This window comes from Crassostrea angulata, chromosome 5 (assembly GCF_025612915.1).
Source record: "Crassostrea angulata isolate pt1a10 chromosome 5, ASM2561291v2, whole genome shotgun sequence".
NCBI lineage: Eukaryota > Metazoa > Mollusca > Bivalvia > Ostreida > Ostreidae > Magallana > Magallana angulata.
Genome location: NC_069115.1, coordinates 214,733 through 234,237, shown reverse-complemented (window position 1 = coordinate 234,237; position 19,505 = coordinate 214,733). Strand labels below are relative to the sequence as shown.

At 32.8% G+C, this 19,505-nt stretch overlaps 2 protein-coding genes and 1 pseudogene across 2 annotated transcripts; all 3 read right to left on the bottom strand.

Annotated features, from left to right (window-relative positions):
• Positions 1 to 448: 448 nt before the first annotated feature.
• LOC128183893 (uncharacterized) lies at positions 449 to 5,536 on the bottom strand. The gene is made up of 3 exons (XM_052853113.1): positions 4,686 to 5,536; positions 3,940 to 4,038; positions 449 to 2,084 (listed from the first exon to the last, which is right to left on the bottom strand). Exons 1-3 carry the CDS (start codon positions 5,410 to 5,412, stop codon positions 1,822 to 1,824), a joined length of 1,089 nt encoding a protein of 362 aa, XP_052709073.1. The 5' UTR covers positions 5,413 to 5,536; the 3' UTR covers positions 449 to 1,821.
• Positions 5,537 to 5,992: 456 nt separating this feature from the next.
• Positions 5,993 to 8,598, bottom strand: LOC128183592 (dentin sialophosphoprotein-like). Its single transcript, XM_052852686.1, has 4 exons — positions 8,564 to 8,598; positions 7,710 to 8,522; positions 7,243 to 7,383; positions 5,993 to 6,500 (listed from the first exon to the last, which is right to left on the bottom strand). Exons 1-4 carry the CDS (start codon positions 8,596 to 8,598, stop codon positions 5,993 to 5,995), a joined length of 1,497 nt encoding a protein of 498 aa, XP_052708646.1.
• On the bottom strand, positions 8,360 to 16,988 carry LOC128183894 (N-lysine methyltransferase KMT5A-like; annotated as a pseudogene).
• Positions 16,989 to 19,505: the final 2,517 nt, after the last annotated feature.

Here is a 19,505-nt window from a genome sequence, read left to right as displayed (position 1 = left end):
GCACATGAATATAGAATACACAAAGTAAACATTGCAGACTTTAACAAATATTAAGCTTTATATTGAAATTATCAAATATAGACGATTAAAGTCACAATTTACTGAACTTTCAAACGTTTCCAGGGCAATTTTGCACCTTTTTTTCGCCGATCCTACATTCACCACTAAATTATAATTTATAAACTTTTGTTCAGAGTATGAGCTAAAGGCTATTCAAGGTATGAGCTGAAAGTTGCATTATTCTTCTTCCGTAGTTATTATAACAAAAATAAGTATTTTTATGTCATTCAAATCAAAATTTTAATTGTACGCAGCATGATCACAATACCACGTTTTTGCAGCACAATAAATTTCTGAACATTACAGCTCATGTGAGCCTCGTATTAACATATTTACATTTTGATATAATAAATAAATTTCTTACTGCTCTACAACAAATTAACACTAATATAAGTAATCAAAATTTATTGGCAAATATTTTCATACAATTGATAAAATTGCAATTAAAGTTGCAATTATAGTTATCATTTATCATACACTTTCAATCCATTCATGTCAGTTTAAAACTCCACTTAAACATAGGATTTAATGCTGTAAGAAGTTTAAATTTTAAAAAACATCTCCATCCAAATTAATTAACATATTCTATGTAAAACAATATACTATTTGATCATACACAAATCATTGATAAAATTGTCGTACTTAACAGTTAATTAACATTCTCTGCATATTGATTACAATACTTAAAATCAGCCAATTATTTATTTCCAAATCTCCAAATCATCCCAAACAATCAAATACCTCGTATGTATAGTGCATGTGCATACTAGCTGTAAACGATGCATCATTCATATCATTGTCAACTCTCAACATCCACAATGAAGTAATTCATTTCAACAGTATGAAATATGTCAATATCTACTTCTCCAACATTTCATCAGTGCAATTTGTGAATTTACAAATTCAAATTATTCAGAGTTTACTAATGCTGTCAGTTCACTCCAAAACCGAAATTGTAAAACACTATATATATATACATGCACATACAACATATTCTCTACATTTTGATTAAAATAACCAATTCTTATATCTATCATTAAAACATTTCAACAAATCTACAATTCCTGTGAATACAGTACACATTCTGTTGTTCATACAACTATCATCAATGCACATCAACAGTACAATTAATTTTTATATAGCAAATCTAGCTCATTAATATAATTTGCAGTATGCAAAGTTACTAAATATTTTCTTAATTTTTAGTACATTATATATTTGTCAAAATCTATTTCCAAACATCAAATCAAATCAATTACCAATTATTGTATAATTCATACAAATACTAACTGTAACCATAGTCATTCATACAACCAACAATGAAGGTAGATATACCGGTACACAATTTGCTCATTAAAACTACATGTCCAGTCACTGTAATATTTATTCCAATCCCTCTGTATTTCAATGACAATGCTAAAATTAATCAAGGTCTATACCCAAAATATCTGAATTTTTTTTTTTGTAATTTCAAGTTAATGTCAACTAAAAACACAAAACCATATTAGTTTTACAGTTGTATTAATCAATTCCAGCTAAAGTTATCATGGCCCTTATTCCTTAGTTATTTTACAAAGGTGAATGCTCATCACAGCAGCAAACATGACAACAGTATGTATTGGTAAAGCTATACATGGAGTATTTTCTACAAATTCGCTAATCCTCACACTTCTCTGCTTTATACAATATATGAAAATTGATGTCCACAAGCTATAATGAACTTGTAATTACTTCATTATCAAAGTAAATAAAGACAAAAAATCAGCATTTTCTTTGTTTTTTTATAAGGTTGTACACTTGATCTTTCACATTTCTCCAAGTTCTTTTGGAAAGGATTTTATCTTTTTTTAAAACATTCTCGATATCGTTCTTGCCAGGAACTTTGGACATTGCAATAAAATGGGAAAAATGCTTGTTGACTGAATTCATTTCAGATGGATTCCATGGTTTTTTCTGTGTTTCGTGACGTTTGCCTGCAGAATTTTCATCGGTAGATCTGCCATCAGAGGGTGCTTTCCTTTTCCCTAAAATTACGAGTTTTACAATATAAATTGGTTGATGATATGGTTGGAATGTGAAAAATGCAAATAACTAAGAAGACATACAGTACCGCAACATTTTTTTTCACAAGATAAATGATAGAATTTACGCACGATAGGACAGGCTTAATGCATGATAGAACAGGATACATGCATGATACAATAGGATTTATACACCATAGGAAAGGATATACTATGCATGTTCATAATTAACGAATAATCACAATATATGATCTTCACGATTTACCCGAAAATGGCATAATTTGATAAAGAAAATGTAGGAAATAAGAAATATTATGCAGAATTTCATTTTATTAAAAAAGTCAAATCATTACGAGCTGCGTCGTTAGAATAAATTCATTGGAAAAATAAACTAAAATGATGTATGAATTATCTTTATCAATAATCAAAATACATTGCGTGTTCTTTAATAATATATAATCTATCTAAATATTATCATTTTTTTTATTGAATTAAATAAACAAATTAGATGACATGCAAGTTAATGTTTACACAGTAATTCAAAACACTCTCTGCGTACGATTTAATATGTCAGACGTACAGTTACATATGTTATCTTGTTCCAAAGAATTTTCGATTGTACACATTATCCTATCATCTCCAAATGTTACTTATGTCTTCTTTTTAAAAATATCTTTCGACTTAAGAACTTCAATACATATAGCTTAATATTGTTAATTTGATGGAATGTTTGATAAAGATTTGCATTATTTGTTCCAATATTATTGTTAACGGAGCGATGAACGACTTATAACTTTAAAATAAAATAGCTTGCTTACGAAAAGGCAGGATACAGCTAACACGATAGGATAAATGGAGAAACTGATAAAATATAACGATAAACCTGATAAGATTACTGTACGTTAGGATAGGAATAATGCACGATAGAACAGTTTACACGCGCGATACAATAGTATTCATACATTGATAAAGGATTGTAAAATAAATAACTTTGCAGGAACCATAATTTCATATCTCATTCTGGCTAAATATTTTTAGAGAAGTAAAAAGGAATTTGTCATCTGCATCTATCATACATGTATATGTAATATGAAAGATACTAAGTATATAAAAACTTTCTGTATAAATTACATGGTCTTGACATGTACTTGATTTTTGACTGAAAATTCTTCACATTATGAGCAGACAGAAAATATGGTAATGCCAGTGATGAAGTTTATCAACTATATTCATGAGTCGTATTTAAGCTTTGTTTTTGTCTTGTTTTAAGAAAACAAATTACTGTAGAAACACATATTTTCGTTGGGTCAAAATTTCGTGTTTTTTTAACCAAATAAAATTCCGTTGGCATTTAATTTCGTTATATTTTTATCTTTTTGTATTCATTAATACTTTGGTTAAAAATTCGTCATGGATTTAATTTTGTTGATTTATACTGCCAACGAAAATAACGAAATTTAATCCTCAACGAATATTTCTGCTTCTACAGTAACTAAGAAAATTGTTTTTTTTTTTGTAAATCAGAATTTGAAATCTTTCCACTCAATTAGAAACATATTTTCTAACTAATATATTCTTGGGAAAAATGTCAGTATGATAATTAAAATACATCTGTTGGGAACTGTTTTGTTATGGATGGGGGAGATGTAAGAAGTTTTTCAAAGATGCATATTGTTCAGGAAACATTTAGTTTAAAACTATGACCCTGTGTGGACTGAAGCTTGACTGTTAATGTACCCAACATTTAATCTTGAGAACTGCTTTTTTTTTTCATGCATCTAGTTTAAAGTATAATTATAATATACCAGAAAAGGAGAATATACCAATAATAAATGTGTACTGAAATAAGGGTACAGACCTTGAGCGCTTTTATTATGAAGACTGTCTTTATCAGTCTGGTAATCCATTTCTCCATCACTCTCATCAGCACAGGACCCGTCAATTTCCTTTACCTCCTCTGGAAAAAATAATCAAAAAACGATAAGAGTAAGTTATGAACATTAATTCTTATATCATATATACAAGAAATTAGAATTCTTACCTTTATTAACTAATAAGAGGCATACAGGCCTTGACAGTCACCTGAGTACCATATCATTTAGATTAACCTGGCTGAGGGTCTCGTTTTTGCATTTTAAGCTTCATTTTGGAGTCTAAACCCTAATCCAAATTTTAATTTTGGTTAAAAGAAACTTGCAGACTTTAACGGTAAACTTTTATAACATTCAGTTTTGCTAATAATGCACACGTGCAGTTAATTCCTAAATTATGGCAGCAATATGTGAATTAATTGACCTAAAAAAAAGTCATTCACTATACGGCCAAATTTATCCACCCCCCCCCCCCCCCCCACGAAAAAGCCCCAACCCCTGCCCCGCTCCAAGTGAATTTCACAATTTTACAGTACAACAGTCCACAATAAACATACTATACTAAACCAAATCTAAAATCAAATGTTATCAAAAGTCTATAGATCAAACTTGCACAGGAGGAATAAATAATCACCACTGAAATATAACAAATGAGTTCATTATAATAATCTATTCACAACACTGAATCCTTCCCTGTCTATATGCCTATCATCATTTAAAGAAAACAACTCACCCTGATTATTAAAGAGCATCTCTGTGACATTTTTCCCCTCGTTAATTAGCATCAACATCTTGGAGATCTTTGTTTTTTGAATGATATCCAATGGTTGCCGATAAATTTCTCTGTGGACTCTTATGTCATGGCCAAGGAATTTGGCTAACTGATCCTGACCGTTTTCACTAAGCTCATGGATTTGTGCCATTGTGGCAATGTGTTTTCTGAGGTTTGTATAGGTTATAATGTTTCCATAGCGCAATTCTATTTTCCCACATATTTCATTCAATACGTCACTTGCCCTTAGTGTTCGTGTGGAGGGTGATGGTCTAGCTAATAAATATTTTCCACATACATTTGCATCACTTCTTTTCTGCATTAAGAGATCAATGCATTTAATCATCTCTGGAGTAAGTAATATTGCAACTTTTCTTTCCTGTTTGCCTTTGAGTTCAATTCGAGTCAAAGAACGACAAAGCTCAATTTCCACGTCTGACAAACTTGATTTAAGTTCGTCATCGTAGGGAACACTGTTTTGTGCTTCAATAGCTTGCTTGTAATTGTCTACAGTAATACGCTGCACATCGCCTCCACGCTTCCTGTTAAAGAGAGTTATGTGACATAGCGTCATCTTTGCCAGCTCAATGTAGAAAGCTGAATCATTCGACAATTTCATCAAAAGTTCTTTGATTTTTTCTTTTAGGTAGGAATTAAGCTTGTACACATCCTCGCATAGAGGTAACATTTTTGGCGCATTATACTTTTTCTCACTCAAAGTTTGTCGCGCGCGGGAAGAGATGAGATCGTTCCAATCAGACTCATACAACTGAATAAAGGCTGAACCATTCTCTTGTTTTGTTATATCTGACTCAATAATTACATCTGATCTATAAATCCTTGCACATTGTTGAAGACTATACCCTATTTTTAGTGCAAGTGAAGGAGTTGCATACATATGTGTATCTTCACTAAATCCAGCAAGGGACTTCACACATGACACAACATTGTTAAATTTCTCAGGACTAAAACAATCCTCAATCTTCTGGATACCCCATTCAGGAGTCTTTTGGGCTTCTCCAATTAGTCTGCCTAGTTCTCTCATTCTGCAGCTGATGTGGTTAGATGTATGTTCCTGGATGTCCTTATTTTCATACAGGCGCTTTCAAAATTTCAGTATGAGTGGATCGCGATATATATACATATAAATGTCATCTTGAGACATGGATAATAACACATCTTTGTAAAATCCTCCATTAATATGTTCTGGAATAGGTAGTAAAAAACGACCTTCTTTCACTCCTTGATTTTTTTTATCAGTCTGCTTACTAACACGTCTTAAAATGATCACTCAATGAAGTGTTGGAGTACAAACCCTTGCAACCACTACATGGTATAAATTCACTATGTGCTCTGGTCTTCTGCTCTCTATACTTCGGTATTAATGTTCCAGTTCCATTTTTCAGAACGTTGAAGTTGTGATCCCAGTCTTCTTCATTTCTTATTGTTTTCCAAATTTCTTTTCTTTCGGCACTGTTTTTGGGTAAGGAAAGAGCCTTAGCTACAATAACTTCATTTTTGTTCATTGTTTCCAAGTGTCTAGCCAGTTTTGGGTACAATTTTCCACAAAATTTGCATGCATGTTTTTTGTCCCATTTCTGCTTTCCTTTCTCTGTGTTGGTTTTCTGTACAGTGATAGTTTCCAAAGGGATAGATATTGGCACAACAATACTTCTCTCAGAATCATTACTGTCACTGACATAATCGGGAGGATTGGATGAATCTTTCAAAGGTAGCAAGGAATGAACTGCATTGTCATCTGTATCACTAGAACCCCTATCAAAAGGAATTGTATTAATTCAATCTGACAAATAGCAAAACTCATGTTTCTATAAAGTTCACTACTGATGTACTTAAATTTAGCAAATTCATAAAAATATAAGAAATACTAGACATGATCTCATTGCGAGCAACAAATAGGTTTTCTGTTTGATAATGAATTAATGACAGGGTTCAACTAATATGTTGACATTATTTCATTTCTAAAATTTAATAAATCCACCTTAATTGGGCAAAATCATAACAAATACAATAACTTTATTAAAATCCAAAAATCTTAAGAAGGACTTAACTAAAAGCCCGAATGATTTTATGCATTACTTAACAAAAACTGGAAATTAAAAGGCTTAATATAAAACAATTCATTTTACTCGGTACAAATTAACAATTCTTCTGAACCAGATTTGGTACGAGTTACTATATTAAATTTCTCAGACTAATTTTTGGCCCAACACTGCAGAATTAAGATTTCCAAAAAAGGTCATTTTTAAGAGGCAATATCTCTGCAATGTGTTGGAATCACTTCCAGTGACATTCAGAAGTGACGGACAACCTGCCCATAATCAAATTTGATAAGTTTAAAACATATTTTGATGAAGAAAAAAATCCAAATTTTAAATTTAAATTTTTTTAAAAACAGTTTTCCAAAAATGCCATTTTAGCAGACCAGAAGTGACGGATGATCAGGGTATTAGCTGAAAATAAGGAATCTACAGTATATTCTTGTTTTTGTACATACCTAGTTTCAAAAGGGATAGATATTGGAACAACAATACTTTTCTCAGAATCATTACTGTCACTGACATAATCGGAAGGATTGGATGAATCTTTTAAATGTAGCAAGGAACAAACTGCATTGTCATCTGTATCACTAGAACCCCTATAAAAAGGAATTGCATTAATTCCATCTGACAAATAGCAAAACTCTGTTTCTAAAAAGTTAAGTACTGGTGTACCGTACTTTAACCAATCAATTTATAAATATAAATAATATTGAATTTGCTATAGGTATGTTAATTTTTATAGTGATTACTAAACAACAAATTAAGACTGATGAACCCAATTCTGTATAAAATTCAAATCATTAATTATACTCTTATTTTTATACAATCCTTTATAGACTTTACAGAACCTATTCTTGTAAATAATGATCAGGTAGAAAAAAAAGAATCTGCAAAATTCCATTTTTTAACAGTGTCTACTTACTGATCAGTATCTTCTGAAGGTGAATAATCAGAATCATTGGAATCCGAAAAAGAAAACTCATCATCATCACCAACAAAATCATGGTGTAGAAAGCTGTCAAGTTTCTCTGGAAAATCTGTGGCATTCCCAGGTACACGGCTGTCAAGTTCCTCTGGAGGATCAGTGGCATTCCCGGGTACACAGCTGTCAGGTTTCTCTGGAGAATCCGTGGCATTCCAAGGTACACTGCTGTCAGGTTTCTCTGGAAAATCCTTTGCATTCCCAGGTACACAGCTGTCAAGTTTCTCTGGAGAATCTGTGGCATTCACAGGAACTTTGCTGTTAAGTTTCTCTGGAGAATATATGGCATTCCAAGGTACACTGCTGTCAGGTTTCTCTGGAAAATCCTTTGCATTCCCAGGTACACAGCTGTCAGGTTTCTCTGAAGAATCCGTGGCATTCCAAGGTACACTGCTGTCAACTTTTTCTTTAGAGTCTTTGGCATTCCCAGGTACACTGCTGTCAAGTTTCTCTGGAAGATCAGTGTCATTCTCAGGTACACTGCTGTCAAGTTTCTCTGGAGAATATGTGGCATTCTCAGGTACACTGCTGTCAACTTTTTCTGGAGAATCTTTGGCATTCCCAGTGACACTGCTGTCAGGTTTCTCTGGAGAATCTGTGGCATTCTCAGGTACACTGCTGTCAAGTTTCTCTGGAGAATATGTGGCATTCTCAGGTACACTGCTGTCAAGTTTCTCTGGAGAATATGTGGCATTCCCGGGTACACTGCTGTCAGGTTTCTCTGGAGAATCTGTGGCATTCTCAGGTACACTGCTGTCAAGTTTCTCTGGAGAATATGTGGCATTCTCAGGTACACTGCTGTCAAGTTTCTCTGGAGAATATGTGGCATTCCCGGGTACACTGCTGTCAGGTTTCTCTGAAGAATCTGTAGCACTTCCAGGTACACAGCTGTCAGGTTTTTCTAGAGAATCTGTGGCATTCCTAGGTACACTGCTGTTAAGTTTTTCTGGTGATTCCGTAGCATTCAGAACTAAAAAAAAGAATATATGTATGTCACTTTTGGACAAAAATAAAATTAATTAAGGTTGTCTAACCAATCACGATAAACAGTTTTATAAAAAAGAATGCAACATAATTATAAGATGAGGGCTTTATTTATTTAACTGGCATGGTAAGAAAAAATCAAATTTAATAGCTAATTATGTAAATTAATAAAGAGGACTTATCTAAAATCGACAGGGGTCTTTTTGAGTATCCGAATATCTAAAATCGACAGGGGTCTTTTTGAGTATCCGATTGCAAAGTTGTATAGTGAAAGTTTATTTTGAAGCTGACAAAATATATTTTATTAATATTTCTATTTAAAAATTTTCACTTAACCAATTGGTCAATGAAGTTCCTAGTTTCACTTGCTTCTAATAAGATTTTACTTGCCCCAAGCAATCGAATAGTTGTGAATATACCGGTAAATCCCTGAAGTCTTTATTCTTCATTACTTTTTCCATTTTTTTCAATGTTACACAATTTATTGTAAATGGACATGTATGTATGACTTCTAATAGCAGCTGTATGCTTGCAATACAACAAAGTGGACAACTGAATCTTTTTTACAAGTCTTAATGGTAACTGATTAAACTGACAAAACTTAAAATGAACTGGAGGGATTTATATCAAGGGTGATAATTGGTAACTAGTTAATTACCTGGTACATAACACAGCTTATTCAAGTGCAAGTCCCCATAGCTGTACCGTGTGTATCAGGTCCTCAGTTTAGTGTATACTATATTTATGTGTAAGTCCCCAAAGTTGTACCGTGTGTATTAGGTCCTCAGTTAAGTGTATATTATATTTATGTGTAAGTCCCAAAGTTGTACCGTGTGTATTAGGTCCTCAGTTTAGTGTATACTATATTTATGTGCCAATCCTCAAGTTTTACCGTGTGTATTAAGTCCTCAGTTTAGTGTATTCTATATTCATTGTGCAAGTCCCCAAAGTTGTAATGTTACTCAACATGATGGAAACAATTCAAAATTGAGCAATTGGTTAATCAGATGAAATAAATAAACTCATGCAAATATAATCAAAAGAAAAAAAAAAACTCTTCACAATGCTTAAAAACTTTAAATTCAGCAGGATTTAGACTGCTACTGCATATATAGCTTTCAAATTGTCATATACAGTCTAGACTGCCATAGCAACTCTCTGTCTTATGCGACCATATGAAGACCCACATAACATATTTTTCATTGATAAATTATGTCTTGAAACAAGTTATATCTTATTCTATACCAATATCAAAGACAACAAAAATGCTAAACTGGCTACCGGTAATCTTATAATTGCATGGTTAATCTGATAATTTTTCTCGGGCAAATTGACTATAAGATTAAGTGGAACCCTCGGTATCTAGATTCTCATCTTGATTTGGATTAAATAATGGGGCGGGTGGGTGGATTTATTTTATATTATCTTTTAAAAACTATTATTTTCACCATTCATGTCCTAGAAATTACAACTGCTCTATTCCTGAAATATTTAAATTGTTAATGCTAATATGAGTATACAAACCCATTTGTAATCTTTTAATTTCAACTTAACTGCACATGCAGAAAGACATTTGTATCTTTATTAAAAACATGACTGGAATCGAACGTTTATCCATGTTAAGCAGCCATTGCAATGTTTGTATGTGCCGAGCTTGATATTTTTTCCCTGAAATACACTGGAGCGGGTCATTTTCAGAGAGGTGGGCGGGGATTAGGGATGGGATGATCCACCGATGCACCGGTGCATCGCGGTATTTATTTTGACGATATTTGGATCGATACATTTACCATTAATACAACGATACCTTACCAAACTTTTTTTAATTTTTCAAAAATATCCGAGCTTCATATATCGGCTATTTTTAGTCCGCGCGCCTAATATGAAAGTACAAAGATGGCGGAAAACCTCGTAAAGTTGTCAAAACTGTTAGGAAGCTAAATATGGAGTGTGGAAAACTTTTGGAGTACTTGTTTATGAAAAACTAGTGTACACGAGACTAAAGTAATTTGTAAATTGTGCAACGCTCATTATGAATATAACTAAATAACTTTGGACATGCAGTAATACATCGGCAGGTTGAATAAATTTTAAACTTTTATTCATGTTTTCATTTAATTGCAATGTATCGTGATATGTATCGTATCGCACCTCATGTATCGTGATATGTACCGAATAGGCTCAGTACAGTATCGTCCCAGCCCTAGCGGGGATGAGAATCTAAAAAGTAATTTTATGCGGCCTAATGGCCATGAATTTTAAAATACAGCTAATAATTAAATCCTAGTTTTAAGATAAAAGATACCGTACATAATATTTTATCTATTTGAAACAATGTACTAAGTTAATAATGATTAATGTTGGATTGTCACATAAGACAGTCTAGATTGTATATAGATTGACTTTACTCCAAAGGACAAGTACTGTGAAATCATTAGAATTTGTGGTGGCTAAATATTTGTAGTATTTGTGTGTAGCACTCCCCCACAAATTTACACTCTTGACGAAAACACATTTTGAAAGAGTACCTGGGTAAGTCATCATACTAAAACTGAAAACCGATGCATCTATGAAATTTCATCCCCACAAATGAGCAATAACCCATAGTTCATGAAAATTAGCCCTCACAAATTCAAATAATACCACAGTAGTCTAATGATAACGAGTTACAACCTGTAACAAAACAAATAACAGAATATAATGCACAAAAAATGAAAAACGTTTTAAGGATGTGTATTACATGCACCTCTTTTGGACATCTACAGAAAAAAAATATATGTTGTCATTGGACAGCAAAAAAAGAAGGCCACATATGCATGCTATATCTGGTAGTTACTAGTTTTTGCCTGACTTTATGACGTCAGGCATATCAAAGGTTTAAAAGTTGCCTTCTCAGAAACAGTGCAGACAGTAAGAGCAAGCAATATCAAGATTTTCAAAAAAACGATTGACAGACAGACTAACAGGGGTAACAACAATAACATTCTTTACAAAGTGTGGGTATAATTATGATTACTTAAAGTGTAAAATACATACAAATTTAAACATCAACATGTGAAAATCTTTCATCGACTATTAAATCACAAAAACTTCCACAATCAACATATGCAAAGGAGTAATTACCTTTCCTCTCCAAGGATAGATGTTGCCTGGGCCATAGTCATATACCAGTTCTGTATTAGAGGATAATGGCCTTAGAGAGAAAAAACAAATGACTGGCTTTTCATCAATCTCCATCACTTTTGGTCTACAATTTGGATGGATATGATCATCATTTAACAGACGTCCAAATGATCCATCTTCTTTTGAAGCATCAACCCTTGATGAAAATAAAATAAGCAACATAAATTTGAACCTTGCATAACTGGTATTGTCACAGTGAAAGATATGAAGACAATATCTAAAATTGCAAATCACTTCATAAGTTCTACATATATATGTGTATGTAATAAAATATAAAAACAAGTCTTTATATATGTAAAAGGGTATACTGAAACATTTTTAGAGCTAGATAATCACAGTTCACTAGGGCTGTGTATTGGTAAAGATTTTCTGATACATTACGATACTCGCTAGACTTATTGAAAGCAACGGAGGGTGATGCAAACTATCCATGCAAACACTGAGGAGATCCAAAAAAATACAATAAACCAAGTGGTTTCTCACACAGCCCTCAGATTTTTGCTCTCTCTGGATTTATCATACGTTTTCAGAACATCTCGGTGATTATATGGAGAATTTACGTCACTCAAAAGTAACCTTCCTATTGCTTTCGACAAGTTTGGCAAGTATCTAGTACATTTTGGAACGATGTGTTTATTATGCGACAGACAGATGTAGTTAGACGATAGGGATAATTCATTTGATCATTTTCCCACCTAGATCTCATCAGAAATCGTTGGAGATATTAATATAGAACTTGTTTAAAAACATATGTTGAAGTAGTGATGTTCTAATCATTGATTATAATCTAAAATTAGTAGATTATTACCGCATTCTAAGTGCTCGATTATAAAAAGTTTCATTACAATTAATTGGTTGGGTTTTTATTTCCCTCTCGACAAGCGCATATCATATAGCAGAATATTTGAGACCCGAACTATCAATACACCAAAAAGGAGCTGCGGTTTAAAAATGGCTGATATGTCAGTTGTGCGCTATCCCTACCCGTGAAATAAAGCTCAATCTCTTGTTTGGACATTTTTTTGTTTCAAGAAATTGAGTGTTGAACCATCTAGCTACTTAAGAACATCTTTTGAATACAGCATTTTTATGGCAAGAAATATTAAATAAATTGAAATATCAAAGGCCTATTAACAAGTCAGTTAATTGTATCTTGTTTCTTTACATTTTTTTAACACTTAACTAAGAAATATGACAAATTTTGATTATTATCGATAATAAGTTAGTTGCAGAGAGTCGATTATTGATTATGAAAATCTCACCGATTCCTATCACTAGCTTGAAGCGAGGACCTCCTATAAATCCAAGACGGCGGGTGTCGTCCTTTTACTTTTCTAATTTACATTGAATATACTTTTTAACATGATTGAGACTGGGGTTTTCAGTGAATTTATCTATTGCAATACATACACCTTTGATTACCAATTTTAATCAAGTTTTCCTTCAACAAATATCTAGAAACTCATTCTCCAACAACCAAGCCCTTGTATTCTTAACATAAACAATTAAACATGGTGAACATGATGTACAAATTAAGCAGCAAAAATTTCTTACCAAAAAGGATTTCCTTTGAATGTAAATTCAAAAATATATGAGTCATCTACATCTGGTTCTTTCTCTAATAACTCTCCTTCATACGGTAATAGGAATTCATTTTGTCCAAATTCTTTCTTTGTAAATACACCTCTTCCTGAAAATAAATAAAGAACTTCCATTAGGGGTTGAAATTTACAAGATATACTTGCTGTATGCAAATTAAAAAATGAAATTGTGTGCTAAAAGATACATGTGGTTGCCAACTTTTGCGAGTTACAAAATAATGGTCTAGCTTTTTCGGATTTTGAGGTTTATGATTATCCATTCAGATTTTAATTCAGAAGCTTACACTCAAGAAACTGTAGATGTAGAAACATTAGTTAGGGTGTTTTGAATTATCCCAGAATTAACCCTGTTAAACACAATCAGTTTTTTTCTTCTATCTTTATCCTAAAACAAAGTCTCAATACAAACCCTAAAATCATTGAATTTCACAATTACAAACAAGTTCAAACTATACTCAGAAATACTAAATAGAATTCAAATGTTGGAATATTGACAGACTGTTTCCATGTACAAATTGTTAGGTTAAGAAATTATTTATACCTTCACAAATTAACAGAATCATGATATCACTGCATTTTTCACAGCCCCTTAGGCATCTGACAAACACTGCATTTTAACAGTCCCTTAGGCATCTGACAAACATTTTATTATTTTATGTAGTAAAATGATCAATTTTAAAATTATATACAAGAATGGGTTCCTCAAATTATACCAAAAAAAAGATTTTATTCCAATGCAACCTAGTTCAAAATCACTTTATTGTATCTAATTGTTAATGATATAAACAATTTTTAGGATTGGTCTAATGTAGGGAAAACATTTTTTCCTTAAATTTAAATTATTTTGCAGAATATTTTTGTTGTTCTTAATCATTAGGGCCTATATATTTTTACAAAGTTCCCAAGATAATTTCATTGTTTCCTGACTTTTTTCTAAACATTTTTAGGGTTTCTAGACCCTTGAGATCAACATGGGACCTATCAATATGTAAACCATTAAATTGAATTAAAATATTTTATCCTGCAACTACTTCTTGCATTGACCAAATAAAGGTAACCCAATAAACCAAAGCTATATTCGGTAAATGCCCCAATATAGCCTCATGCATTTAACTAACGTTCAAATACACTATGACATCATTTTTCTTGCTTGGTTTACGCCATGGTGTCATGGTTTCAACTGCAGATAGGCAGCAAAATCTGACGAATTAAGCTTATTTGAGATGCAAAATGTGACATTATGTTACAGGATAAACAAAATACATGATAACGTCTTAAAATATGGGCGATATTTGGGCTCGGTCCAAAAACATGAAGAACGCCTGGCAAGCTCTCTTTCCCTTGCCCAAATACCATAGATTACTAATTAAATGGAGGAATTAATATCCGCGTAAAATCGCAAGAAGCCCCCTCCGCAGAATTTATAGTCTCGTCATTATTTTCTGAGAGTTGAGAACCATAAAAAATATATATTTATTCGTGCAATTTGATTCAAACCAGCGGGATTGCATGGTCATGATCCATCACTTCTTAGTGTGGTCAAATTGGTTGGAAATGATAATTGATTAATCGTTCAATCAGTTGTCTCTTACAAACTGATGATCGGCAAATAATTGAATCCATTACAAATTGTGTTCAATTCATTTAAATGAAACACTAAATAAAAGCTAATAAATAGGATGTATGCTGTATTGTTATCAATGAAAGTGTTACATATCTTATGAGATTAAAAAAACTAGTTTGCAACGGTTTTTATTTCACTTAATATATAATTATTTTATTTATCTCAATAGGAACTCAAAAATATTGTTAACAATGAGATTTTTAAATACAATTGAAGGTCAAAGGTGATCATTGCATGCTTTTAACATTAGATTTGTTATCTCTGTCTAAAGATATCCTTGATTCACATTTTGCTTATTTACTTGATATTTGTTAAAACCTCTGGGTTCAAAACTAATGACATTCATTCAACAGTATGAACAATTTCCAAGTTTTCTCCTTTGAAACACCCCCACTAGCTTATCAGGTTTCAACACACAGCTAAAAAATATGATGTCTATGGGGATTTTGTACTGCAAAGTGACCCGCATGATAATGTTGAAAATTCTGTGAGGTATTTAAAGTGACTTCCGAATGGATGTCAACATTCCCCATTTGGCCCTATAATTATCTTGTTTACCATAACTGACCTTCTTTATATTTCATGCAAGAAGTAACTGGGAGGCCATTATACAATTGCCCCAAAACTTTTAGAAGTTTGAATGCAAAGTCTATGAAAGAAACACAAATTGATGAGTACCCGTAATCTTTACATTGCATTGTTTACAGACACAGTTCAAAGTTGAAAACTATCACTGCTCTAAAAAGCGATTTTGTTTACATGCTGAAAAAAATACACATATATGAAAATTGTATGTCAAAATAACTAAACCAAGCTATTCTGAATAGCTTTATTATCTACATAAGTTTTAGAAGCTATACTGGCGTGCAACCAATTCTCGCCAAGTACCATTTCTCGCCAGTACATTGGGACATCATTTTTCATATACCGGTATTATTTTTTGTTTTGATAAAATGACTTCACAATGTACTTGCGAGAAAAAGTACTCAGCGACAACTGTTCGCACGCCAGTATAGCTAAATCAGGAGATTGTGTTGGAGCTGTATAAGCCATAAGAAATAAGTTTTGTTCCTGTGAATTTTTCTGAGTGACAAATGATATTGTTTCAATTAAATTATCTTGACTATTTTCCCTTTCATCTATTTTAATTGCACCTTTATCACAGGTATGTGTATTTCTATTAAAAACTGTCCAAATGTACTGCATCAATATATTTGGACAAACTATAGATAGATGTGGTATGTTCACAATTTTTATACGTTTTAAATAAATTTCTAAGGCCTATTCCTCTGGAAAATTAAAATTTCTTAAATTTACACAGTAAGATGACCAAATGTATGCCTTGGAACCCTCCGCCCCAACCCCAGGGAAAACTAGGCCTAGCATACAACCGAGAAAAAATCCTGGATCGCACTTGAGCGTTATGCACAAAGATATTTCTTTCATGATTTGCAAGGGGATTTTAAAAAGTATACATTGTGCATTTCTCGGAAAGTTCACTATACAACCCGTCTTAATAAGATTTTCATTTCTAATGTTAAGCAAATCGTTATGGAAGAAAATCACCGAGTGCGAGTACCCCCCCCCCCCCCCCTTCCACAGCACATCGTATTTCAAGTTTACATCACAAATGTCATCGAAACATGAAATCAACATACCTTTATTCGGAGTTTCTTTAATATAAAAGGCATCCCGGTCAATGATTCTTTGACCATGTTGACCTGGCCTTCCCCGTTCCCTCCGACTTCTTCTCGACATACTTTTCCCCCGCTTCAACAAAATGGCATTTCCGTTTTCTATGCACACGCGCATGCGCATTTCGAACATGTGTATCGTCAGAGGTGCGTAAGTGAAGATGGCAACTACAATCCGCACGGTATCTGTGTAATCATATGTCTGATGAAAACCCGAAAATGGGACTAGATACTTTTCGATATTTTTTAGGTTTAGAACATGCTATTTTTTTGATTTAAGCAATAAAAAAAATATGGGGACTTAAATCAAGTCCCCAGACTATTTGAGGTCCCCATTTTACGACTTGCGTATCTGAGGCAGGCCCCCAGTTTGGCAGAACCACACACGCACACACACACACACACACACACACACACTAAAATGCGATAAATTATGAGGGGGGAAATGTAAAAAAAAAAATTAAGTCATGTATTATTTTAAATTATTTATGTTGATCTAATTTTTTATTTTACAGAGCTGCCATTTCCCAAGCGTTTTAAATATCACGCCCACTTAAGGTCAAGTATTAGATTGTCGACGTTTGGAACGAGACACATATCCTGCTTTAAGCCAAATAGATTGTGGTTAAGCACTGATAAGAGAATCAATGAAATCGATGAGGACGGACATTTACTTAGGGAATTAAGTGTAAACTGGACACATGCTGGATATCATACCGTATCAAAGGCAGGAGACCTGTTGTTTAAAAAAGATAATGATATTCACATGTTGTCCTCAAGTGGTGAATTCTGCAATCTTCATATACACGCCGGTGAATTGTCTTGCATCCACTCTTCTCGACTAAACGGCGATATTTTCGTATGTGAAGAAGAATTGATAAAGAGATTCAACGATAAAGGTGTTGAACTGCAAACGATAAGTGCATCAAATTTCAGGGAAAGATCTCCATTTGGGTTGAAACGTTTCAACTATAAACGTAATTGTAACATTACGGAGAACATAAATGGAGACATAGTGACCATTGTAGACAACCAAGCTGTTGCGTTTAAAAGGGATGGGCAACATAAATTTACCTTCTCGGATGTACATTATGGACCAGAATGTTATCCTTCAGGATTATGTAACGACAGTTTTGGACACATACTGGTGGGTGATATAAGCTTTTGTGATCCACCATGCGTCAACCTACTTGATATTAACGGACACCTTCTAGCAAAATTACCGATTCACAAATCTTACTCTGGTATAGACTGTAATTCTCTGTGTGTAGACGAGAAAAACAATTTATATGTTGGATGTGTAAACAGAATAGACGTTTATACATATCTATCAGACACAACAATTACAGAACACGACGCCACGATGATCGATTCTGAATTTCCCTGTGACATGTGAATAAAGGGTTGTGTTGTTTATTGTATCTTACTACTGAAATATCATTTATGATATATAACTACTTGTAACTAAAAAGTTGTAAAGTTTGTTGGGTTTGTTATGTCAATGAAAGGCGTGCGACCCTGAAATTTGTTTAACTATGTTCTTTACGTATACGTTTAGTTATAATACGAATATCCTATTATATAAAATTTTTCTAAATACTTTTAAACATTTCCATGGCCGTTTTTAATGCTTGATTGTTGATGTGTTAAGTGTTGCATATTGAGAATGAATAGTCAAACTAAGTTATAAAGAATGCACAGTCCTTGATTTATTTGACAAAATGAATATTTATGATTGCTACATAGATTACAAAATGTTACACAAGAAAAACAACTTGTGTATGGCTTTTATGTTTTATGATTATATCAAAAACATAATATAATTATGATTCATAGTGTCCACGATTTTTATTAAAATCGTACCATTCATTAATTAGGCACAAAATGTGGCCATGCATTGAATACTCTAACTAGAAACATTCTTACTGCAGTAACAAATCGATAGTCTGTATTCCTGTTCATCTTGTCCATCTACCCCCCCCCCCCCCCCACACACACACACACAAAGACAAAAACTTAAATTGTAGAAGGTAGTTAAGGTTTTTGGAACTTATTCCAACTTGGTTGATTTTATTATAATGTGTAACGTTAATGGTTTATGAAAATATGTGGTGAGTACCGAGAGTTTCTCTGAAGTCGCAAAAACCCGCAAAAGTATCGTCTGCATACAAAATTTAAAGAGTTTCATAAAAATACTAAACTCATCTTCAATATATTCAGATATTTTCTCTAAACCACTAATTCCCTTTTCAATAAGATGCCTGTCTAGGTTATTAATATAAAGTGAAAAGGAAGATAAATTTTCCCCTTGATGGACCTCGGCATTACAATTGAAAATTTCAGGTGATTTACCGTTCTCCCTATAATTTTTGATTTAATACCAGCATACATATTTTTATTAAAGATGAAACATTTCCCGGTGACACCACTTAAACTTAGACATGAGTAAGTTTATTCAATTTTAAGTCGTACAGGAGCGGGTTTACAAGTCGAATAGTCAGATAGTGAATAGAAATAGTATAGTTTTTTTTATTATAGTGACAATACAAGCGTCATAGGAATTATATGCCGTTTTAGAAATAAAAATCCAATTAAAAGTCAGCTATATAGATGTGTTTGACAAAGTCATTAACACAATAGACATGTACTT

Bases quoted from the DNA above. Each gene is read 5' to 3' on its own strand.
- LOC128183893 (XM_052853113.1), bottom strand. From the start codon at position 5,412: ATGTTACCTCTATGCGAGGATGTGTACAAGCTTAATTCCTACCTAAAA. The intron at 4,039-4,685 runs GTGAGTTGTTTT...TATTTTTTCCAG, and splicing joins GATGCTCTTTAATAATCAGG to AGGAGGTAAAGGAAATTGAC. The intron at 2,085-3,939 runs GTCTGTACCCTT...TCGTAATTTTAG, and splicing joins TCATAATAAAAGCGCTCAAG to GGAAAAGGAAAGCACCCTCT.
- LOC128183592 (XM_052852686.1), bottom strand. From the start codon at position 8,598: ATGCCACATATTCTCCAGAGAAACTTGACAGCAGT. The intron at 8,523-8,563 runs GTACCTGAGAAT...GAAACTTGACAG, and splicing joins CAGAGAAACTTGACAGCAGT to CAGTGTACCTGAGAATGCCA. The intron at 6,501-7,242 runs GTATGTACAAAA...TCCTTTTGATAG, and splicing joins TCTATCCCTTTTGAAACTAG to GGGTTCTAGTGATACAGATG.